General features: G+C 35.3%; 2 protein-coding genes across 2 annotated transcripts; both read right to left on the bottom strand.

The window, feature by feature from the left end:
• Positions 1–77: 77 nt before the first annotated feature.
• Positions 78–25,319, bottom strand: LOC11420208 (pentatricopeptide repeat-containing protein At1g62670, mitochondrial). Its single transcript, XM_039826683.1, is given in 6 exon segments — positions 78–2,537; positions 2,637–2,845; positions 3,006–3,203; positions 9,216–9,525; positions 23,820–24,827; positions 24,829–25,319. Coding segments are annotated over 3 exon segments (1,716 nt in total). The 5' UTR covers positions 25,239–25,319; the 3' UTR covers positions 78–2,537; positions 2,637–2,845; positions 3,006–3,203; positions 9,216–9,227.
• On the bottom strand, positions 4,834–5,511 carry LOC25497367 (uncharacterized). The gene has a single exon (XM_024786564.1). The coding sequence runs from the start codon at positions 5,509–5,511 to the stop codon at positions 4,834–4,836; it is 678 nt and encodes a 225-aa protein (XP_024642332.1).
• Positions 25,320–26,506: the final 1,187 nt, after the last annotated feature.

Raw genomic sequence — 26,506 nt, 5'->3', positions numbered from 1 at the left:
TCGAAAAGAGTTACAAACTTGAATCAAAAAGAAATATTTCTGCGCTGTCAAATTATGCATAATGTCGATGTTTCTTTACATATGTACTGTCGAATTCGACAGATGCTAGGTTCTATGATACAAAATAAAGGGGACATATCTCCTTCAAATATAACTCGAGTGTTCCTTTAAATGGAGCTCCAAATACACGCTTCATTTTGGCTCTTACTTTGAAGATGGAAGCACTAATGCTCAAAGACACTTAAAAGCCACCTATTATCATTTCCAGGAACAGTGTCATTAACATCGCATGCACAATATGTTGCACTACATCGGGAGAATGGTGAAGTGGATTTTAAAGCATAAATTTAAACATGAAGACAAGTGGTGGCAGTGATAATAGATGATGGTTTATTTTTTTAAAACATGGCTAGCACAAGGAGTACAAACCTGCGAAGGAGGAAAAAGAGTACAAGAAAGAGGGCCTTAAAATGGACAGCCCCTCTCCACCCGACAACAACTCAATAAAAAAAACCCTATAGTCCTATTACAACAACAGAAACAGGACCATAAAACAGATAAAACACCAACAGCAGCAGCTGCAACTGAACCGCAAAAACACACCAGGAACCCTGCTACAGCAGCCACACACAGCACTCCACCCTTGCTCCCCACAGCAAAACAAACACACAGGCCAACTGAACAACTGCTCCATACAGCAGGCTCGCAGCAAGAAAGAGAAGGCTACAGCGGAACAAACAGCACCCAGCAACCAGTATGCAATAGCTCGGACAAAAAGCCATTACACCATCCCACCGGATCAGCCCCCAAGACAGTAACGGGGATTCCAACACCATTCGTAGAACAAACATGTCGCAATTTTCAATCTAGCCGAACTCCAATTCCATGATAATACCTTAACTTGGTCCACCATCTCTTCCACCCCAATACTAATGTTATTAAAGATCCGATTATTTCTAGACTTCCACACCACCCAAACGGCCAAACCACCGCATGCCAAATCAACCACACCCCTTTTCTAAGAAGTTTGGATCGCACCTCTCTAGTCCTGCAAAAGGTGTGAATGAACAAATTCGGTAGAATGATAAAATTGAAATTCAACCAACGCATCACCTCCCTCCAAACTTTCGATACTATGTCACAATGGAGGAAAAGGTGAACCGTCAATTCGTCTTCACCATCACAAAAAACACACCGCCTTGACTCATCCGTCTCCATGAGCCTACGCTTATCAAGGTTCACCTTTGGCGGGATTCTATCAAGCAACAAAGTCCACGAGAAAGCCAGCACCTTTCCGGGTGCCTTCCCCCTCCAATTCTCCCGGAAAATAACCTCCTCCTCACGATTCAAAACTCCATTCAATAGACATAGATTTTGGAGTAATAGAAAGCAAGACTTAACGGTGAACATCCCGGCCTTGTCCGGTTTCCAAACCCAGGAATCCACACCAACCCCTCTAGCCACCCCCTCCAACCGCATCAAAAGAGAAGTAAGGAGATCATTTTCCCATTCAAACAACTCACGCCTCCAACCCAAAGTCCATCTTCCCCCCGCCGGGTTCGTAACATAAAACTCATCCACCCTCCCGTCGTGAGCGGTGGATAAAGAAAAAAGACGCGGGAAAGCTACCATTAAAGGCACATTAGACACCCACGGATCTTTCCAAAAAAATGTATTCACCCCATCACCCACCGTTCTAATCAACTCCTTATTAAACCACCTAACCCCTTGAAACTCCTCCACCCCCATTAAGTTTTTCCACCATCTCAAAGCATGTGAAGGCCAAACCTCCCCCACCAACCTACTTCTTAACCTCACCTTAGGGCCCATACTTGTCCTCTAAAACTTCTTTCCCCAACACCGGCTTATCATCAATAAGCCTCCATTTCCATTTGGCTAGGAGACTAATATTGACCAATTTAATATCTCTCACCCCAAGACCCCCATGACTTCTAGGTTGACAAACTTTCGACCACTTCACCCAACAAATCTTCTTATGACCCCCAATACCACCCCAAAGAAACCTCCTTTGAATACCCTCCACCTTGTTAATCACCTTAACCGGCATCTTCAAAAAGGAAAGATAAAAAATAGGTATCGAATTTAACACCGAATTTAAGAGGACAATACGCCCTCCTAAACTAATATATCTATTCCCCCAAGAATTAAGTTTATCTTTAATCCGCTCCAACACCGGCTCCCAAGTAGACATTTTCCACCCACCGGTAGGCCCAAGTACATAAAAGGAAGAGAACCCACCTTACAATTGAGAAAAGATGACGCCATCCCCAAAAACTCCGCCGAAACATTCACACCCATTAGACAACTTTTATGGAAATTAACCTTTAGGCCCGACACCATCTCAAACCCCCATAACAAAGCCTTAAGGGTCCAAAGATTCTCAATAGAAGCTTTTCCAATACACAATGTATCATCCGCATATTGAAGGTGGGAAATCACCGAACCTCCCCTCTTAACCTCAAATCCCTTAAAAAGATTCCGGTTTACCGCATTCTCCATAGATGATGGTAGTTCATCTAGTAATCAAGAAGATGATGCAGTTAAAAGTCACACCGAAGAACACAAGGCATATATACTACAAATAGAACAAAATAAATAACAAATAACAATAGAACCTTAGATTTTTCAGAACCACTTCGTCCAACTAGTCCTACTGTTTTACATGCCTGAACTTTAAGATTGAGTCCCTGGAGAATCACTGTATCTGGCCGTGAAGGGTAACTAAAGTCAACATATGCTTTCTGTCAATAATCTTGAAAATTCGAGTAGCGTCTAGTTATGCCTCTAAAATGAAGCTAGATTTAGTGGTGCACTCATCAGAGACCTGCATATATTGTAAATTCATGTCAAAATTCTACCAAATGAAGTCAATATTACAAACATGTTTTTTACAGGAGTCTTTACCTTAGAGCTTGAAACATGTGTTTTTAGTTGGCAAGAAAATTGTAACAAAAAAGGAAAAAAAATCGGTTGAAGATACTTACAATCCTCTCCAAATAATACATATTTCAGCACAAAACACTTGGCCACCCTTTTCTCCGTTGGTCCTGACCAGAAAACTCCCAACCCAAGATTGGAATGTCCACCTAGAATATAGCAACCCTAAACTTCCAGTAGCCACTCCCTTTGTTTGACATTGCTTTATGCCAAGCTCCATACATGTTTCATGAGACGAGCTGAACCTTTTCAATGTTTTCTTCTGACCTACATAGGAATAAACAGTTCTAACAAATGAGATTTATTGTTATGTTATACTAACAAATCCAAAAGCATCCTTCATTTTACCACTCGGCTCTTTCACAACCTTTGCAAATATGAGTGGCTGGCATGATCATCATGATTGATCATGAAAAGGAAGCTACTGCAAGTATCCAGGATAGGTAGAGTGTCACTATAAAGCTAGAGAAAAATGCTGAGAGGTGAACCAAACAAAAACTAGTCTGATATCATTAATCTAACTCATAACAACTTGAAAAGACCTTTACAACAGTAGAGATATAGGTCAATTATTAGTAATGAGAAATGTTACAACATTATAGCTCATGACATAACACTGATCGACCAAAGTACTACATGAAAAATCGAAACCATGCCAAAAAGTAATGACACTAAATCTGACAGGTATAGTTGGATCGTTGTTTGAAAAGAACAGTATAGAGAACATAATTGAGTGATGAGAAAACTACATTGAGAGACTGGTGAAGTAAATTAGGAAGTTCATATGGCCATCTTGTCCAATACCACATGTGAACCATAATAAAGGGAACATGAAAAAGATTGGTTGATTTGAACAAGGCCAGTTTATTAATTTGGATATGGAATGTAAAGGAAAATATAAAGCAGAAAGTTAAACATAGTGGATACAAGCAGAATGTAATCAAAGTTCAAGCAGAGATCATTCTTTTCATTGATATAAAACAAAGATACAAAGATTACAAGAAACCATAACAAACTAGCATCTCCGACAACACTTACTACATAACACTACCACTACTAATCACTAGAAACAAAATACAGTTATGATCACCCTCTTCACCATAAAGCTAATAAAGCCCTAGAATGAAAGTACCACATGCTTGCAAAAGACAACGAAGTCTCCACTAGACAGTACATACATACTGTTAAGGCACAAAAGACACAGATCAATGTACCCACGATCAGGATACCCTTAACCACAATCATATATCTGTTGGTAAAAACAGGAAAAAAAGGTAATTATTTATTCCTTCAAATGGAAGAATGCTTTCCTTGTAAATTGTTATCCGACATCCAGGCCTATCCACTTTAAAACCAAGCTCCTCAATCATTTGGGTACTCAAATCAAACCAAGCTAGTTCTTTATCTTTTCTAATGAAGAATATTTCCCCCTTCATACCCACTCCAATAGGACGATCAACACAAGGCAATGGTCCCATAGTGAAGAGCTTGGTCCATGATTCCTTCATACCGATCTCACCCAGAATTGATATCTGAAAAGTAGTCTTCTTTTCATGATATGAGAACAATGCAATGGTCCCATTTAACACTGCCAAGTTTCTCCAATTTGTTCCTTTAAAAAAGTTTCTCCAATTTGTTTCAACATCAAAACAAACATCTACATCTGAGGGTATGGGTGTTATGAAGAACACTTCGTTGCTCAAGTAAAACGATACCAAACTAGGTTGAAATGAGATATTATGTTTTTTCCAGTATCCATAATCCTTCTGACACAACCAATGACACACTCCATCCATGTAGACATGGTTGCCCTCTGTAGTGTCCAAAGAAGGCGGCATGTCAACATCAAGTATCCTCCAAGAGTTACTTCTTAGGCTATATCTCCCATAAGGGTTCAAAATATTTATTTCCCAGAGATTTATTGCGCTCATTGTTTGGATCTGCAAAGAAAATATAACGAATGACTTGATAGTCATCTGTAACACAGTCACAACCAAATCCATCAATATAACACACAATGCTATAATAACGCTTAACATCATCTAGAATATATGACTCAAACTGACTAGGAGGAAGGATCTTGTATTTCTTGGTAGATGGGTGCCACAATGCATGTCTGTAACAACATCGTTGATGGAGCAAGAGTGTGCCATTAATACTACCAAAACCAAAAATTTGAAAATCTCTATCATGTTTAAATGGATTTGAGAAATCAGAATTAACTATATTCTGAAACCTGTGACCAGAAAGAGTATACAAAACTTGCATCTGCTGCATATCTGGCCATGTTGTAACCTTTAAGAATAGAGATGCTCCGTCGTAATAAGAATTAGATGATAAGAAATTGTTGCGGAACATGTTCATGAAATGAGTATCTTCAGACAAGAGAGACCATGATTTGCGAACGGATTCAACTCGTTTAAAAGATTTAAGAGGCAATTTTGATAGAATGGAGAAGGCAATATCATCAGATATATAGGTAGAAGAGGAACGAACTTGGGTACTCACAATTTCATTCTTCTTTGTTGTAGACACTGGTTTCTTCTTCTCCATTGATTCAGACTATAAAAAGAATGTGTTTCTTCATGTTGTGTTTATGTTGTTTAATCATGGGATCCTTTGGGAGTGTATTTTTTAGTAGAAAGAGAGGGAACTTTACTTGTGCTGGAAATAGCAGTTAGAGACCTGCTATTTCTTCATCATAAATCAAAATCTTTTGTTCACTTCTCAAACTTTAATTTAAAATCTACAATACTTGACAATTTAATATTTCCTTTTTCAGCTCCATCCAATTTATTAATTCTCATTTACCTTTTTCCCTTTTCCATTATTGTGCTACAAAAGTTAAAGAGAGTGCAGGAATCATGCACGCCTATGCCTATTTTCTGCTGGCAAGAATCTTATACTATATATACATAAATTATTTTGTATGTTAACATTTAATTTGGATCATACATCATATCATATCATAGAACCAAAATTAAAATTTCGGTTCATCCAATGTTGGTACAGCTTTTGGCAGATCAATTAATTGTTTGTTGGTTCTCGTGAGCTTAGCACATTTGGGACAATGCATAATATATATATAAAGTTTGAGGTTCAAATCCCGACCACCATAAAAAAAAAATAATAATAATTGTTTGTTGTCTATATACATTCTCCGGTCACTAATAAATAAAAATCAACATTTTAAATTCATTTATTATATAATGTACGTGGTTTATAATAAAGACCACATAAATCATTAATTAAATAAAGAGTTTTTCTACTTGCACACCCTAGTTAATCATGGTTGCACCCCAAAATGACAAGATTACCCTTTCATAAAATTTGATTTTCAAAAAGCCTATTCCTTCTTTTTTGGTTACACCTCAAAACCCTTCTTCCAAAACCATAATTCTTCAATCGATCGATTGTGTTATGCGAAGATTTTCAAAACCATACTTTCTCACGTCCATTCATGATTTCAAAGAAAATTCGAAGCAAATCAGGTTAGCAAGTGTTGTTCTTCAATCGATTGTGTTTTTCTTATTATGGGTTCTCAGTTCTGATTTTGTGTTTTCCTTGTTCTGCGATTCACAGTTCTGCGATTTTGTAAAATCAGTTTAAGTAGGTTCATGTAAACTCAGTTTAAGTAGGTTCATGTTAACTCAATTTAAGTAGGTTCATGTAAACTCAGTTTAAGTAGGTTCATGTAAATTTAGTTTACATGAACCTACTTAAACTGAATTTAAGTTAACCTTGCCAATGTAAATTAAAACCGTAATCGTACAGTGCATCATTGCAGTTGAAGGAAAAAAATTGAAACTAGTAAATAGAAGAAGAAATTCATTTACTTATATCCAATTGAGTATGTATGAAAAATATTTTGATTCACTCTTTAATTTTCATGGAGATTGATATTGATTGATCGATCGCTTTGTGGGATGAAAGATGATGAAACTCACTGACAATGAATAAAATTAGGGTTTTAAGAAAATTTATATAAAAGGGCAATTTTGGTATTATAAAAAAAATTAAAAAAATTTGGGTGTAACCAGAAAACATGGGGTGTAAATAGAAAAACTCTTAAATGTAAAATATAGATTTTTATTTAAAATAGTAATGTACGTGGTGTATATGAATACTTTTTTTTCTTCCTTTTGTATTTTTTTTTTTAACCATTTTGTTGTGTGTTGTCTAAGTCTAACATGTGTGATCAAGTTATCAGATGTGGAGTAAGTTTCAAGTTTCGTGGCTCAATGTACTTTTAGGATGAAAAAGTGAACAATGTTTACGGGGCTGTTAAAGTTTACATTAGGGAAATCTAATATGTGAATAATTATTTCAAAGGAAATGCTAACAACAGGACATTTTTAAAAGAATTTAAATAATAGATTTTAATGAAAATTTGTGCGTGTTAATGTATTGGAAATGAAAAATTTTGATTTTTAAAAGAAATAATTTTTTGAGACTGAATAGTCAATTATTCTATGAAAATGTAACTTTCGTCAAAATCCTCTTGAATTTTGCATGTCAAATACCCTCTCCTTCTGTTTTGATTGCTTGTCAAGGATATTGAGTTTAAGCCTTCATCTATGATCTTGAGTTGGTTAACATTATCATTTAAACTTTGGGACTGATTGCTTGTTCAAATTACAATACAGTAACAAATACTTTCCTTTTTCTACACAGGATCATCATCCAATTGGATTATAAGAAGAAAAATTACAATACAAACCTCTGTTAAAGTTTTTGGTTCTGAGCTTACATCATATTCTTTCTTCTTCTGAAACCATATAGCAATCTGTCTTGGCCGCACTCCTTCAAATTTATGGTCACCAACAAAATTGAGAACACGAAATCACATCCACAATAACAAACTCATAATAATTAATAACATCAAGAACTCCGTTGAACAATCGAAGAATGCATAATCAAACTCAGATTTCATCATCACCACACTCACAGGTGCATTGCAGGTGGAGGACTTGGCCGCACACGTACTTGCAGTTTGTCCCTAATCAAGTCGGAGTTCGTGTGTGCAATCACGGAAACTATATGTGCATGAATATTATGCATGCGAGCTCATGAAATAAAAAATCATCTCGGAATAACACAGCTGTATAATGAAGGTGCAGGGCACGAAACCAGAGTATACGATCCAGAATGGGTAAAACCGAACTAATATTCAATACATTTCCATATTCAACAAATCATCAAACATAAGCTTATGCAACCCCTTGAACACTCTCAACCAGCATGATATATTAATATGTGGCCTCCTACCATACTAAGAAAGGATCTAGATGATTATCCCAGATTTTTAAAGATTCACAAGTAATGAAACTTTCCAAACAGTTGGCATATGTCGAAAAAGTTGGAGAAAATTGGGTATTTCACTCTACCATAGTTCAATATTTTGAATAGTTCACTTCTTTTTAAACCGATGCTTTGTGTCCCCAATTATAAATATCCAAGCATCAAATTATCTCAATTCAATTCATTTACATCTTAGAATTTCCATCCCACAGCAAGGAGATATCATGTTAAAATTAACTTAAAACTACTTTTCTATATTTAAACTAGGGGGAACAAAGCTGTAATTTTGATTCACTTCACTTACTAATCAATCTTGCATCACTTAATCACAATTTTAGAGTGATTTTTATCAAGTATACTAGTTTTAGAACCTTATTAAGTCTTAAACCAAACAAAAGCAAAAAAGATAGCATACTAGCCTACCTCCTTGCTAATAGCATTCAATTACCTAGATTTTGGGAAATCAATATATCCTAAAATCTCACAACTTTACATCCAGGTTTATACATGTTCTATAAACTATTTAAACCAATATTTCAGATAAATAGCCATTCAAAAGTGCAAAGTCAGCACTGATTGTAAAAAATAGAATCATGCTTTCTAAAAATCATTCAAGCTCCAAACTCTAAACCTAGTTCCAAATGACCAAACAATTTGAAGACCATTCTAGTTTTTAATTCTTGTCTTTGATGCATATCTGAGTACACTATGCAGCTGCAATGAGACCTTAGTTACTCATTACACATTAGTTAAATTTAGCCATAAGAACATAATACATAATTCTTTGCTTACTTCACTTAAGTTCCATGCCAAGTTTGTGCCAGTCGTGTAAGATACAGGTCATAGAAATTCAACCTTAAGTTTATCATACTAAACTTAACTACATAAATGAAATGATGAAATAATGTTGAAACATAAACTCAAAACAATAATGTATAAATACAAAAATATCTTACATAGTTTCAGTTTTACGGTAGACCTCTCGCGATCATTTCACGAAGAAGTTTCTCTGCCATATCATTTTCATCTTTTTTGAACAGAGAAAGGATAATTATTTCATAAGTTTTAGCATCTGGAATGCAGCCATTGTCTTCCATTTTTGACAGCAAGGCCAACGCTTCATTAAACAAGCCCTCGACACAAAACCCTTGGATCATAATGGTATATGCATAGACATCAAGATTGTAGCCTTTGACCAAAAGATCTTCAAAAACTTTACGTGCATCCTCCAGTTTTCCACTTTGGCACAGTCCTTTGATAAGAATACTGTATGTGGATATATCTGGTTGAAAACCCTTGTCTTTAAATTTCGTTAACAATGCAATTGCTTTGTCAACTTGATGGGTTTTGCATAAAGCATCTAATATAGAATTGTAAGTACATATATTAGGTGGTACACCTCTATCATGCATCTGATCGACAAGCTGCAAAGCATATGAGATTCTCCCTGATTTGCTTAAACCATCAATAAGGGAACTGTAAGTTACGACATCAGGAATAATGTTTTTGCGATGCATTTCTTTAAAGAGATTCATGGCTTCATCAAACTTTTTAATCTTACAAAACCCGTTAATCATGATACTGTAACTCTGAATATCAGGATTCACTCCCCCCTGAGCCATAGTGTTGAATATACTCTTAGCCTTATTCACTTCTTTAACTAGGCAATATCCATCCATTAAAGAGTTATAAGTAACAAAATTAGGTTTGATGCCTTGTTTCATCATCATATCAAACACAGTTTTACCTTCTTTCATCTTTCCGTCCTTACAAAATGCATTAACCAATATATTAAAAGTATACACATCCGGTTTGATGTTTTCCAATATCATTTTATTAAACAGATCAATTGCATCTTTCAGTTTACCAAGAATGCAAAAACCACTAATTAAAGCACTGTAAGTAACAACATCGGGAGAAATCCCCTTAGAAACCATTTCAGAAAATAAATCAAAAGCTTCATTAACAAGTTTAACTTTGCACATGCTATCAATAATGGTGTTGTACATTACCACATTAGGCTGAACCAAATTACCATCAACTCGTTGGAGTAAGTCAAGGGCTGCTCTTGTTTCTCCTACCTTACATAAGCCATGGATCAAGGTCCCATAGCTAATTTGGTCGAAATGAAATCCAAGCGCCACCACCTTATCATGAAAGAGAAATGCTTGCTGGATCTGACCTTTGAGACAAAGACCCTTGCTGAGTGTAGTGAAGGTTATGGTATCTGGCACGTAACCCATTTTGAGAATCTTTGCGAAAACAGAAAAAGCAAAAGGGATAAGACCCAATTGACAGAAACAATTGATAAGGATGTTGCAATTGACTAAGTTAGGTTTAATTCCTCTAAATTCCATTTTTTGAGAAAGGTAAAGAACAGTGTGGTAATGTTTGGATTTGACAAGGGAACCTAAAATCTTATTGAATTCGAAGGCAGGTGGAGTGGTATTCCGACGGAGCAAGCGATTGAACAAAGAAACAGCATCATCAACATCATTATTACTATGGAATGTGGTTGAAGTTGAAGAATAAGAAATAAAATTTATTTTTGAAGAAGAATAAGGAATGAAATTGAAATGGGTGTTTTTAAGAAATTGAAAAGATTGAAACTTTTTTGGAACAAAGTGAGAATCAGGAACAACACAGTACCTCGGCAACATCGAAGAAGAAGAAGAAGAACTAAACATTGCTGTGTCCTCCGCAAATGAATTTGAAATGAGATATGTAATTCCGTTTTTCGCAAATGTATTATCTCGTGACTGTGTCCAGTTAGGATAACACTCGATGACGAGAATTGTTTTTTCCCACGTTGCATAAGGATTTGGCACACGAGTAATTGACGTATTTGTTCTCTCGGCAATTAACTGTCGAAATTTTAGAAATCCGGCTGCAGTTAACTGCTGAGAAAAACTTCGGTAGTTAACTGCCGAAGAAAATGATATAAGAACAAAACGTAACAATGGAGTTTTCAGGTTTATACTGTTGTATTTGATGATTAGTATGATTTCCTAATCTATAATGTTGATATTGATCATAATTTGAAGTGAAAATAGAATATAATAGATGAATTTTTGGAAGTTCTGAATGAATGTTTGATTGGAGTTAATTGTTGTTGTTGATGCTAATTTGTTGTTTCTTTGATGTCTGGTTGTATATAGGACTCGTAAACATTTCAGGAAAACCTTTTGGGTGATCAGGGGATTAAAATTGAGTTTTTGGAGTGAGGAGAAGTCTGAAAATCGTAGCTGTTACCCTGCCCAGATGAGTGGTCGCTTAAGCGAACATCCCATCGCTTAAGCGAGCGATCACGATCGCTACCCAGATTTTGCTGAAGCCAGGTCGCTTAAGCGACCAGTGAGCGAGCCGTAAGCGTAGAATTAATTTAGATACGACATTGTGTTCGCTTAAGCGAACTGCGAGCGAACCGTGAGCGAGCGAGGACCTCAACCTTGTGTGAGCTGGTCGCTTAAGCGAACTGAGTGTTAGTCAGCCCTTTTCTGAATTTTGCTTCGTGCACAAGGTAACTTTGTGAGTACTTCTAGGTGTTTCCTCTAGCTTGTACGACCTTTGTATAGACATAAAATCCTACTTATTTCATGATGATATTTAGTTGGGTAACTTTGTAAATTTTGAAGATATTGGAATACGTGAATCAAGTGAATGAACATGTTGCATTAAGGAGTGGTGAGTCATATGAGTACATATGCATTAGTCGTTGAGTTGTATGTAGATATACACTAGAGGAGTCAGTTGCATAAGCATAAAATGATGTTATGATGAGGACTTCGGTTCTGGAACGCCTTGTCGTTCAAAATGATGGAACACTATGTGTTCAAAACGATGTTATGATGAGGACTCATGTCCTGATAAAAGAATGCTTTAACCATTCTATAAAGATGAGAGCTTCGGCTCTGTTATGGTACCACATGCATAGTTGCATCGTTGAGGAGTCTTAGTAGAGTTGTCATGTCTTGCATGAGTCTTAGAAGTGAAGTCGAGTGGTCGCATGAATCATTGTTACTGTTGCCATTATTGTTGGATGATGAAGTTGTTAATGATGCTATATTATGACTGCTGAATGATTATGATGATAGGGTGTTAGATTTATTTATGTTATTATATATTATCATTATTGTTTGAGAATCTCACCCCTTCTGCTTGAAAACGTTGCATTTCCAATGGGTAACTTGCAGGTGATCCTGAGTAGTAGGTGGTGGCTCACAGTGTCTAGGGCTCTGATACGTGGGATGAGATTTTATTGCTTGAATTCTTTCCTATGTATCAATTTTGAAATGTTACTGATGTAGCCCTTTGGTGATCGACTTTTATGTTGAAATGGCTTTATACCAAGAATAATTATTGTAGACTGAATGATGTTGCAAACAATCCGCTGCGAGTTTAATGACAATCTTATGAACGACGTTTGATTAAATAGATTTTTATATACTCTCTATTTAGTAAATTTTAAATGAAGAAATGTAGCATGCCTGTTATGATTACTCTGATTATTGATGTATTATTATTAATTAAATTGATTTTGGGAAACGGGGTGTTACAAAAAGCATCTAAGGTTCAACTCAGAAGTCAAAATTACAAAATTCGACAAGCTCTCTGGTCATGCTCGCTATGGTGAGTAGGGTTGCTCGCTGTGGCGAGCTACGACTTGTAACTCACGAGGCGGAGGGTACTCGCTCGCGTGGCGAGCGATGAACTTCATCACTCGCGAGGCGAGGATCATCGTTCGTCATGGCGAGCGATGAATGTTGGCTCGGGCAGAATGCAGTTTTCTTCAAAAATTCATCTAATCTCATGGTTTAAAGCCTAATTTCGATTCTAGAATTCATCATATTCATAATCTAAGGTCATAGGACAGTTTCTACATCAATCTAATCAATTTTCACCGTTTGATCATCAATTTTAGGGATTTGACCTAGTTTTCGGTTTCTCCAATTCAATCCTAATTCTTGCTAATTAATCATCAGAATTATAAGAACTAACATTACTGAATCGTTAGTCTCACCCTTACCTTAATGTGAAGAAATCGCAGCCTTCCTAGCCTCTCTTGCTCTTCTCTTGGTTTTTTTTTCTCCTCCTTTTCTCCAAAAACAGTCGTACGTACAAAACGTTTTCTAAAACCTAGGTCTTTCCTTTTTATATCTCCTCCTAATATCTTATCTCTTATCTCACTTTCTCCCCCAAAACTCTCTAAAATCTCAAAACAGCCCTCAACTAAATATTTTATTTTATTTTCAAATCTTATTTTATTTAACAATAAAATAAGTCTCATATCTCATAAAATCATCAAAACTCATAGCTCATCTAAAAATCATCCAAATCATCAAAGATCAACAAAATTCACACATATATTATATAAATATAATATAATCGTCTAAACTTGATTAAATAATTAATTAATTAAAAGTGGGCGTTACAGAATACGTCAGAATGCTTCTTGGAGCGGATGGGGGGTGTGTACCTGCAGACACTCCGACGCTCAAGTCAGTAGCGATCAAAGAGTGAGGGTTTGAGAGGAAGAAAGATTCTACCTTGGGGACTGCATTGAGTCCCCTATTTATAGAGGTGGAGGGCTGCAGAGCCGTTGTAATGGCACACCTAACTCTGACGGTTACGAAATCGTGGGAAGTGTAACCGCCTGTGAGTTTATTGCGGGAACGTGGAAAGAGACGTTGGGGTTCGTTTGAACCGGTCTCTTTCGTTCCGTGCACCCCCCCTCGCGTGGAAGGGGTGTGTCGCGAGTAATTTTGCCAAACGTGGTGTTTGGGCTTTGGATGGTATTGGGCCTAAGTGAATGGGCCAAAGATCTTTTTGGTCGGTCCAGAACACTATGCGTACACAATTTCTTATCATTTTTGTTAAAGAGACGGAGGGAGTACAAACTAAGATAGTGAGTTATAGATATATTGGGGATGATACATATTGAGTTTGTTAGAGATATATATGCAGGTGATGATAGAGAGAAAGTTAGTTAAAGAAATTGTGTATAAACAACAGTACAAGAAATTTAGCATTTTGCGACACCTATTCTGCGACCCTTGGCTCAAAACTTCCCAAAGTACACTACTGCGAGTTGTTGCAACTGTTTTGCCCAACCGTTGCAAGTTTTGTAGTGATTTTCCCTTTACTCTTACCAATTAGTCAATTGTGCTTTTCACCCAAAATATTTTCCTCTCCCGCATTCTCAATTTCATTCCCACGGTTCCCACTCTTCAAAACCCTAAAACCTCCAATGTACAGGAGTTGAATTTTCACATTTGTCTTTATTCAGACAATAGAGTCATGACTCTGTTGTAGAAAGACAAAGCCTTGCAGAATAATTTTTGTAAGACTGGCAGCTAAGAGTGACTTTTTCACCAAAAAACTAGCCAGCTATGTGATGAGATAAATCCGCAAGTGCACGATTTACCGATGTAGTAATAAAAGAGTATCGTTCCGACAGGGAGTTATGAATTCAATTAACTTTCAACAATGAGTAGAAAAGAGTTTTGTTGTAAAGTTTGGATTTTTAGAGATTAAAAATAACAATAATAAAAAGCGTCTCGGGATTATTGGTCCGTCATGGTGACAAACCCTTCTCAAAATCAAACCTTAAACCTAAAACTTTATGTTAGACCTTCTTTCTAAAGACAAGTTTCTCTTTAGCCTATCACATCTCCTTTCGGTCTTAGTGAGTGTGTTTCTCTAGCAACCACGCCTATTTTCATGGTTGATTGCTATTGAAATCCTTGAAGCTCGAAACTTTATTGTCTCAAGGTTTGCTAGACTATTTGCATGTTTCGCAATCCTCGTCTATATTCACTTGTTCCAATATTAAAACTTCATCTTTCGATCCATCGTTTAATATTTATGATGAATCAATAACAACTATTAAACTTAATCTTTCGATCCATCGATTAATGTTTGTTATTGATTATAAGAACGGTGAAATAGATTAGAAATTAGGGTTACATAAAATTAGGGTTTAAAGGCTTGGTTTTGATTAGGATTACGTAATTAGACTTATCCAATAATCCCAAGACAAGAAGAGTCTACTCACTCACGTTCATTGTAGACATAGAAGAGAAGAAGAAGAAGAAGAAGAAGAAGAAGAAGAAGAACATAAAATAAAGGTGAACTTTTATTCCAAGAACAAAAGATGAATTGTTATGATAGCTAGCTACTCTATTTATAGTCTATAACGACTTAAAACCTAAGCAATACATCACTAGAATGTTCCACAAGAAACCACAGGCTTTTAGGTCAAAAATAAACTAATAGGTAGCTTGTCTTTGAAGCAGAAGCAGCAAAAGAGCGTCTTGGGGGTTGGCACGACCGTGTGGCTGGTGGCACAGGCCGTGCCAAGCTTCTGACTTGGGGGAATCGTATTTTTGTCTTAAATCTTCGTATTTTCAACCCGAATCAGCTCCTAATCCTCTTTCTTTTGCTCCAAGACTCAATTTTTCAATTATTCGTTCCTGAAATTAAATAACTTGCAATTGAAACGAAATCAAATTTAAATAAAACGGACTCAAATATTATATTAAAAACACTAATTATTGACTCATCGCTATGTCTCTAAAAGTACCTACGTGCAAGGCTGGCGATGGTGGCAGCGACAGAAATAGGCAGTGGTTTCATGTATTTTTACATTTGTTTACACTAGTCTTCCTTATAGGTTCATGATCCGTAACCATGATTTGACATGGCTCTTTTGGTTCATTTTGAGTTGTATCTTACTTGGAGCAAGGAATTAAATTACTGTGCTGTATCTCTTCTGGTCCAGTGCTCCTTTCTGCAAGTTAGGGGCGGGCATGGTTCGGTTAACCTAAAACGCCAAACAGAAATTTTGAAATCGTTCGGGAAAATCGAACCGAACCGTTTCAGGTATGGAGCTAACCGAACTGAACCAAAGTTATGGTTCGGATAACCGTTTTCTTATCTATGAACCAAACCGAACCAAAACCAATATTTTGAACCGAAATGTATTTTTTTTTTACTTTTGTGAATTTAATTGTGTTTTTTTTATCCAAAATGCAAAATATTTTTTTATTTACTTTTTTTTTAAGAATATAATTTTTTATTAATATTATTATTACACAAACAAAGTAAAATAATAAGTTTAATGCAAAATATATGAAGAAATAAAAATTACAGTATGAAAATTATTATCGATTAATTTTTGAAAGATATGAAGTAATAATATAGATTAAATTAATGTAATATATAAGATTAAACACGGTAAAAAATTATGTATTAATATTTACTTTCGCGGTTTGGTTTAGTTTGCTTCAGATTTAAAAGAAATTATCCGATCCGATCCAAGTCAAAAAAATCAACATAAGAGCACATAAATCACAAGAGCACTTCTTTTGGTAAATTTCAAAATGCAATAGAAGTACATCTTTTGTACAGTTGACATCAACATAAAAGCACATAAATCATAAGAGCTTAATCCTTAAGTAACAATAAAATCAACTTCAGTTTGAAGTATAAAGATGCACAATAGTTCCTTAGTTACTCTCAATACATCATACTTGCATAAGTTAATAGAGTCAACATCCTTCCAAAGAAAACTATTACAATGGCAAAACAAAATAAAGCTAAATGTTTATAATAGCAAACATCTTCTCTCTACAAGTAGCTAATAACTTCAACTTTGAAATCCAAATTGATCTCTGGCTTTATGAATTATGTTTGATCATTCATATGGTATTAGCCCTGCAAAACAAAAAGATATGAATTGAAGTGAATTGGATTAGAAAGGGATTCAAGACATTTTACAGTAACTAATACTATACATTTGCATTCAGATTAAACAATTATGTGTCAGATAAATGAGTCTATATATCCTGAATTGTAACTGAACACATACTAATCAACCTATATATAGTCTTAAAATTACATGAGTTTCTTATGTAATTAAAGGAGGAATCTCAAAACTTGATCGGACAATGTTCTCAAATTAGACCTTATAATGGTCGTATGCTATAAGGACACTATAATGCCCAAGACAACATCTTACATTAAAGACAGAGGCCAAAATACTAAACAAACTAGCTTCAAAACAGAAGCAGCTCAAGACAACCTAGGGACACTATAATGCACCAAAGATATATATTGACCAAACATATTTATCTCAAGTGTTACCTTTATGATTCAAGTGGATGGTTTTCAATTTGTATCATCTAAGTGGGCTGATTCTTGAGATGTTATCTCTACAAAAAAAAAAAAAAAAAGATATATGTTAACCAATGTTGAAAATAAGAATCAAAATGCACAAGAGTAATAATATAGATACGAGTAAATTTACCTTTCTCCAATCTATGGATCTCATGAAAGTCCTCTTCAGAAAACAAGTGGATGGCCTTTCCTTTCAACCAGTCTTGCATGCAAACAAGCGCTTCCACCATTTTGGGTGTTAGACAAGTTCAATAATCACTAACAACCCTTCCATCAGTGCTGAATGCCGACTCTGAAGCTACTGTAGATGCAGGAATAGCTAACACCTCTCGAGCTATGCTTGCCAAAATAGGATATCTAGTTAAGTTGGCTTTCCACCAACCTAAGATGTCAAAATCAATTTCTTTCTTGTAAGGCACTCGAGCTTCTTTTAGATATTCTTCAATTTCATCTTTAGAATCAGAAACATGCCCGGTTTCTTGACTGTAGTGGCACCAAATATCATCGTCATCCTTCTCATGCCTGGTTTCTAGTAGACTAGATTGAGAGTAATCTGTACCACCATATTGAACATAAATTTTTCTAAAATCTGACATCAATTTGTCCTTCAGGTGTTTAGCTTTTCCGGTGCTTGCATATAGAAGGTCAATATAAAATTCAGCAAAATGCAGTTTCGCCCGTGGATCAAGAACAAAAGCAATCAATAGCAAGATAATTAAGGTGTCTGGATCTCCCCAATACTTGTTGTACTTAATTTTCATCTTGTTCGCTGTCTCCATGATGTACTTATTTATACTACTCATATGCTTGTTGATCCCTTTCCCAATGGCGAACACCTCTGCCATATACGAAGCACTTGTCACATACAAAGAACCAGACAAACGAATTGTAGATTTATAAAACAGCTCAAACAAGAGAAGCACCGATTCAACATAGTCCCAATCTCCATCTGTTATTCCATGCGTTGTTTTCTCTTCCATTTGTCGACGAAATGTGACCTCTCGTACGCTTAACTTGTGAAAGGCCTTTCTATACTTCAAGGCAACTGTCAACATTGAATACATTGAGTTCCAACGAGTGTCATCATCAAGTACAACAACACCTTTTTATGGAATTTTCTCATCAGAAGCACATATCATGAACTTTTCCAATCTAGATGGCGAGGATTTGACCCATTTAACAGCATGACGAATCTTTGAAATAGACCCTTGTTTATCCTCCCTCAAGCCAGATTTCACAATAAGGTTTAATACATGCGTGCAACACCACATGTGAACATAATCCCCATTTAGGACGTGATTGTCCCAAGAACTCATCATGTTATGCAGATATCGAATCATAACATCATTTGCCTTGGCATTATCCACCGTTACCGTTAATATCTTACCATACAACCCCCAATCCCTCAAATAAGTGTCAACATATTTACCCAACATGTCTCCCGTGTGACCCGTGATTTGGCAAAAGTTGATGATTTTCTTGTGCAGCTTCAATTCACGATCAACAAAATGAACGGTCAAACTCATGTAATTTAAGTTTTGATTTGATGTCCATGTATCAAGTTGTCAAACAAACTCTACCACAATTCTTCAAGACTTTTTTCAATTTTCCAAACTCCTCATTGTAGAGCGCCCAGATGTCACGCCTCAATGTATATCGTGAGGGGATGTCGAATCGAGGCTGCAAGATAATCAACAACTTTCTAAATTCTTCATTTTCCACAAATCGGAATGGGAGCTCCGCACACACAAAAGTTCTCACTAATTGCGCTCGGCATGCCTCTTGATCAAATTTGGAATAGCCTGGAGAAGAAACAACTTGACCCTTTTTAACGATTTTTCTCCTTTTCCTTGATTGGGTCCCTTGGGTGTCACCAGAGTTATACTTAGCGCATCTTCCTAGATGATTCCACATACCACTTGTCCCGCTAATCACAATGAGCTGAGGGCAATAATTGCATTTAGCCTTTTTCTTTCCATTTTCCCCTATGCCAGGTACCTCTTTGAAATTTTCCCACACACTAGACCGCTTGTTACCAGTGTTACCAGTAGATTGAACATAATGTTCAGCATTAGATTCAAGTTCATTTGATAGTTCATTCGACGCATTGAGGTTTGTATTTTGTGGCACTGTGAAGTCTAAGGTATTATCTGACATCTGTGGAACAAGAAAATGGACAACAGATCAGAATGTGATAGAAATAATGAAGAAACGCATAAACAGATGCAGCAATGCAATAAAAAAATTTATGCACATAAGACAAAGAACTCAGTAATATCCTTTATATTATGTCCCACTACAACAAATCTAATATGAAGCTATGCCTTGTTGATACGTTAGACCTTTTAATATATATGTTTTATGGAAAAGCTTAACATCATCAGGTTGTGTATCATTAACTACAAAGTGCATTGTCACTAGACAAAATAGACACAAAATAGACTAGACCTAGACCAAGCTAGAATTGTTATACATATTATGAACCATCTAAGTTTCAAGTTGTGTATCATTAATCAATGATGAAGCCAACATGTAATTAAATCGTTCTATGAAACCAAAACAAAAGCATCTTAGTTTAAATATATACTCATGCTTATTCTCAATCCAATGTATTCACAATTTGCAGTTTTGAATTTGAAGTTGATTACATTGGGCTTCTACTAATGGCATCAGCTGGCTATGATCCTCGGCTGGCACATAAGGCATACGAGGACGTAGAAGAGTTCCAGGATTCTATGCCTGTAGGCTCTGTCTCTGCCTACCCAACAGGAAGAGAAAGAGTCAAAGCGTTGCTTCGGCCTAAGATAATGGAAGAAGCTCTTACTTTGTATAATGATGCAAGAACAAGACGTGGGATTGAATGATTTCATTCTTTAGGACAACGCATTTATCACCTCCATAAACTATAAGGTAACAAACTTTATATACCTAACAAGTTATGTTAAACTTAAGTGAAATACCGTTGTCATGCGGTGGAGCATGATGTGATTAAAGGGGTTCCGATGAATCTGAGTTTGATTCGACTGTGATACAAAGAGAGCAAGTTGGTGACACAAAAGTGTGGTATTTTAGAATCTTTGATTGGAGATGGGGTTGCTAAATATTTGCAATCCAATCATTTTCACAAGAATCCTAAAGAGTCTCATTGAGGAGAAAATATAAAGAAACACTCGAGCACGTGCAAAAACAAACATCATAGATGCAGCTAGTAGCAGAAAATGGGAATTTGTTGATTCCTTTCTTCAAGTTTCAGCATTTCATGTGCAAAACTATACATTTTATTAGGCGTATCATGTGCAAAAATATACATTCAAGTGAAAGTAAATTGTATCCTTTGTTAGATATATATTGGAGCAAAGTAAATTGTGTGAATGTTTTAAACCTTTAACCTTCTGCTAAACATCTATATTAACTAATTATGATGAACAATGTTTTGGCACAATATTTTTGTTATTTCTTTTATTCTTGTTGTACAATGAGACAAAGGTTGGGAACTGGAACTGCATATAGTATAAAAACTAAGTAGACATAATAGAAGCACTTTCATTTCAGCTATTACACATATGAAACAATTTAGTATACAAGGTCAGGTTATCCCATTATGTATATACTTTATTTTCTTTTTTTATTTACAGAGTGATATTTTCAACAAATAATATTTAAAAAATGTAAACATTATTCATTTAAAACAAAATTTTAATTTTCATTCCTCAATATGCGCTTTAAACCTTAGTTTTGTTTACTAACGAAGGAGTAGTACAAAGCAATAGGGTCAAAAATTGTTTGGAATGTGTAGTAATGGAAAATATGAAGTTTCATAAGGATAACGACCGCTACCCCAAGCTCACTTAAATGATGGCATGAGTCTCTTCAAACTTAACCAAAGATTTGGATTCAAACTCGAGCTTGGATAAGCAAGCAACCTTCAAAATTATGAAGAGTTTGTCATACATTTAAGTCATACAAGGCTCGAGGGAATAATTTCCACAATAGAATACTCGGTTTACAACCAAAAATGATGACGACCACTATGCAATGTGTTAAGCTTCTATTTTGCAGTCTATACGTATAATTCCATTTATTTATTTTTATTTTATTTGGGAAAAACAACAAGAACACATATGACTGTTTTCTTAAATAGAAAACACATGAGTGTGATTGTGAGAGAGTCGGTCGTGTTATTTAATGCATGAAAATACTAATCACACTAGTTGGTTAGACTAATAATCGGGCTCTTAATGAAAACCTTAGAATCTTCCTCTATATTTTGAGATAAATTATACTTATACTTCTACAATCTATAGTTAGCATTATCGGGTTTAATTTAACTTGTGAATGTGATTTACTTTCACATGCTGCCCGTTTTACCAACAAAAATACAAAGGGACAGAAGCTAAATCACATTCAGCTTATAAAACTGATAAAACCATACATTACAGAAGAAGAAAAAAAACCGGCAAACCAATTTCAATAACCTCCACACTTTCTTGTTCTCTTCCCAAAATGAAACTAAATAAGAAAAGAATTGAAAATCAAAGTGAGACAAACTTTTTCGGCTTTTCTGTAGTATTGCTTTTGTTATCAGTAGACAGTAGCAGTCTAACATCCTTTTTCGGCTGATGCGAACAAGAGTCACACCAAGTATGTTGCACCATTGTCAGAGATTGATGGATTTTCATCGAGGAACATGGATATGATGCACTTCTATTCCTGCAAACAAAATATATTATTACTATATAATTTACTTAATCAGAGTCAAGCACTAAATTGTTAGGTGATATTCTTTGGTACAATATAATATAGGTGACACCGGTTCCTACAAAGGCCCCTAAATTGTTAAAAGTATTCAAATAATAGGATTTTGGTTTTAGGAATTCCAGGAAAGAAACAGAGAACAGAGACCGAAAAATGAGAAATATCTCGAATAGGTGCCACTTGATCAACACACCCTCTGGAAATGTCACTTTTCTATGAAAAAACATTTTATCAATAATACCAGGATTCAAGTGAAACAAAATGGATAGACTACAATGAAGTGAAGACTTGAAGCTGTTTTGTAAAACCAAATTCATACACTATTTTTAAAACTACTCATCTTTTGTGTGCTCTTAGATATCATGAAAAACGAAACAACATTTCTACAGTAGTCTAAAATACAAAATAAAACTGATCATGAAGAATCAACATACTAATCCATCTTACATGCCCTCTAAAAATCAAGTTTCCAAACCAGACTAAATCAACATTTTCTAATCTATAATGTTGATTCCAAAATACTAGCATCTCATAAGGAATTGGAGAGGGGAGAATCGGTCCTCCCAAGCCTTTACAGATCATTCTTAGCCTTTCATCTCTCTTCCACCTTTCCTTAGAGGCAAGCATAAAAAAAATACACATCATGCAGATTCCAAAATTTCTGCACCCTCATCATACACACAAAATAAGTATCTTTTTTATTTCGCTCAATGCTTGTATACAGTCCTTTGTCAAAAATAGGTGTGACTTTCATAACTCAGTACACTCTATTTGAATGAAAATGCAAACCTATATTTTGCCGAATCCAATAACAAGAATGTAGAACTAGTAGCCAAACACAAGAAACCAGGTTCAATTTCACTTAACTGGACTTAAACAAGCTGCCATATGCTGGCTATCAAATCAATTGTTAAGGCAACCCCTCCAATGAAATTAGCGTATATAGGAATAGGAGTTAGGGTCCTTCAAAGTATCACCCAGAATAAATAAATAAATGAGGGTCCACGAGTTTTCACAATCTCAAATAATGCACCATGATAATTATTTGTACCTGCCAACAATATGGATAAAAAACTCTAAACGATAATATCAAGTTGAGAGAATGCACTGTCAATGTGGTAATTTAAAATCATCTAGAGAAAGGCAAATGAAAGATACACATGACCTATAAAGGGGATTTGGTAAACACACTTAACAAAAGAAACAACAATAACAAAATTCTTTTTCCCATTAGGGAGGCAAGTACATAAAATGAAATGATGCAATTATGCTTAAATATAAATACAATATAACAATAGATACATAGAAAACATCTTACCTAATTTCAGTCTTACAATAGACCTCTCGTAATCATTTCACGAAAAAGTTTCTCCGCCTTATCATTTTCATTGTTATCCAACAGAGAACGGATGGTTATTTCATAAGTTACGGCGTTTGGAATGCAACTACTGTCTTTCATTTTTGACAACAAAGACAATGCTTCATCAAACAAGCCCTTCTTACAAAACCCATGGATCATAACGTTATATGTGTTGACAGTTATATCATAGCCCTCGACTTAAAGATCCTCAAAAATATTCCGTGCATCCTTTAGTCTTCCACCTTTACACAATCCATCAATAAGAATAGTGTATGTGTACATGCTTGGTTGAATACCCTGGTCTTTAAATTTCGTTATCAATGCAATTGCTTTGTCAACTTGATGGGTTTTGAATAAAGCATCTATTATAGAATTGTAAGTAAGTATATTAGGTGGTACACCTCTATCATGCATCTGATCGACAAGCTGCAAAGCATATGAGATTCTCCCTGATTTGCTTAAACCATCAATAAGAGAATTGTAAGTCACCACATTAGGAATAATGTTTTTGCAATGCATTTCATTAAAGAGATTCATAGCTTTATCGACCTTTTTAATCTTACAAAACCCATTAATCAAGATATTGTAACTGCGAATATCAGGATTCACTCCGCCTTGAGCCATAGTGTTGAATATACTCTTAGCCGTATTCACTTCTTTAACTAGGCAATATCCATCCATTAAAGAGTTATAAGTAACAACATCAGGTATGATGCCTTGTTTCATCATCATAGCAAACACAGTTTTACCTTCTTTCATCTTTCTGTCCTTACAAAATCCATCAACCAATATATTAAAAGTATACCCATCCGGTTTGATGTTTTCCAATATTATTTTATTAAACAGATCAATTGCATCTTTCAGTTTACCAACAACGAAAAACCCACTAATTAAAGCACTGTAAGTAACAACATTGGGAGAAATTCCCTTAGAAACCATTTCAGAATATAAATCAAAAGCATCATTAACATGTTTATCTTTACACATACCATAAATAACGGTATTGTACATTACCGCATTAAGCTGAACCAATTTACCATCAACTCGTTGGAGCAAGTCAAGGGCTGCTCTTGTTTCTCCTACCTTACATAAGCCATGGATCAAGGTTCCATAACTAACTTGGTCCAAATGAAATCCAAGCGCTACCAGCTTGTCATGAAAGAGAAATGCTTGATGGATCTGACCTTTGAGACAGAGACCCTTGATGAGTGTATTCAATGTTATGGTATTGGGATGATAACCCATTTTGAGAATCTTTGCGAAAACAGAAAAAGCAAGGGATAAGACCCAATTGACAGAAACAATAGATGAGAATGTTGCAATTGAATAAGTTAGGTTTAATTCCTCTAAATTCCATTTTTTGAGAAAGGGAAAGAACAGTGTGGTAATGTTTGGATTTGACAAGGGAACCTAAAATCTTATTGAATTCGAAGGCAGGTGGAGTGGGATTCTGACGAAGCAAGCGATTGAACAAAGAAACAGCATCATCAACATCATTATTACTATGGAATGTGGTTGAAGTTGAAGAATAAGGAATCAAATTTATTTTTGAAGAAGAATAAGGAATGAAATTGAAATGGGTGTTTTTAAGAAATTGAAAAGATTGAAACTTTTTTGGAACAAAGTGAGAATCAGGAACAACATAGTACCTCGGCAACATCGAAGAAGAAGAAGAAGAACTAAACATTGTTGTGTCCTCCGCAAATGAATTTGAAATGAGATATGTAATTCCGTTTTTCGCAAATGTATTATCTCGTGACTGTGTCCAGTTAGGACAACACTCGATGACTAGAATTGCTGTTCCCACGTTGCATAATGTTGTGGCACATGAGTAATTGACGTTTTTGTCCTCTCGGTAGTTAAAGTTTTAGAAATTCGACTGCAGTTAATTGCTGAGAAAAATCTCGGTAGTTAACTGCCGAGGAAAATGTTATAAGAACAAAACAAACATAGGAGTTTCTAAAACTCCATTGTTACGTTTTTTGATCTCCAAGGTGCGATTTTGAGCTCTTTCAAGCCATTTCAAGCCAATTTCAATCACAAAAACAAGTAAGTTTTTTTAATTCTATTGCATTGTTGTTTTGCGGTTGAATTGTTTTTTTTTTTTTTTTTGTTAAATTTCGATTATATAGATTTTATTAATTTTATGATATGTTAGGATAGTTTAGGTTAGAATTGTTACAGAACTTTTATTGAATTGTTAAGTTTAGGTTTTGATGAATCGTTGTAGAATTGTTTAGGTTTAGGTGTAGGTTTTGATGATAGTTTAAGTTTAGGTTTAGTTTTTGATTTTATGATTTTATGGCATTGTTGTTTAGTTAGGTTTTGATCGTCATTTGTTTTTAATGTAGATATGTCTCAGAATCAGAATCAGGGTAACGTTCAGGGTGACGAGAAGAACAAAGAAAAATCGCCTATGATGTGGCACGGAATTGTTTGCGATGGTTCCGAAAAAAAGAAGGGTTCGAAGGTTTCGGTGTACAATCACTCGAGGTTGAGGATGAGCGGGAGGACATGCTATTTTGGTCCTCAACCAAAACAAGGTGCCGCAGGGGCTGTAGCGGAAAACCCGATTGACTTGTGTGACAAGGATGAATGAATGAATGCGTAATTGTTTTCAATTTTTTTATGTTTTATTTTTGTGTTCCGCACATTTTGTTTGACATTATGGTACTTGGAATAAAATCGCATTTGGAATAATTTCGATTAAACTCGCGTTTTTAATAATTGCGTATTCGAATAAAAAATTAATTAAATCTAACGTGAATCCAACTAATTAAAATTGCGTAATGAATAAATAAATTCGAAAAGTGAATAAATAAGATAATTATTGTTCCATTCAAAACAAAATATATGTTATCACATTACATTGCATTACACATTACATTATATTCCAGAATGTACCTTCCAACTGCAACAATCATCTTACCACTAAATGGGACAAATTCAAACTTG

Source organism: Medicago truncatula, chromosome 6, assembly GCF_003473485.1.
Source record: "Medicago truncatula cultivar Jemalong A17 chromosome 6, MtrunA17r5.0-ANR, whole genome shotgun sequence".
Lineage (NCBI taxonomy): Eukaryota > Viridiplantae > Streptophyta > Magnoliopsida > Fabales > Fabaceae > Medicago > Medicago truncatula.
This window is presented reverse-complemented; position numbering and strand designations above follow the sequence as displayed.

What these genes read in the sequence shown, in the direction of transcription:
- LOC25497367 (XM_024786564.1), bottom strand. Translation starts at nt 5,511, where the DNA reads ATGGAGAAGAAGAAACCAGTGTCTACAACAAAGAAGAATGAAATTGTG.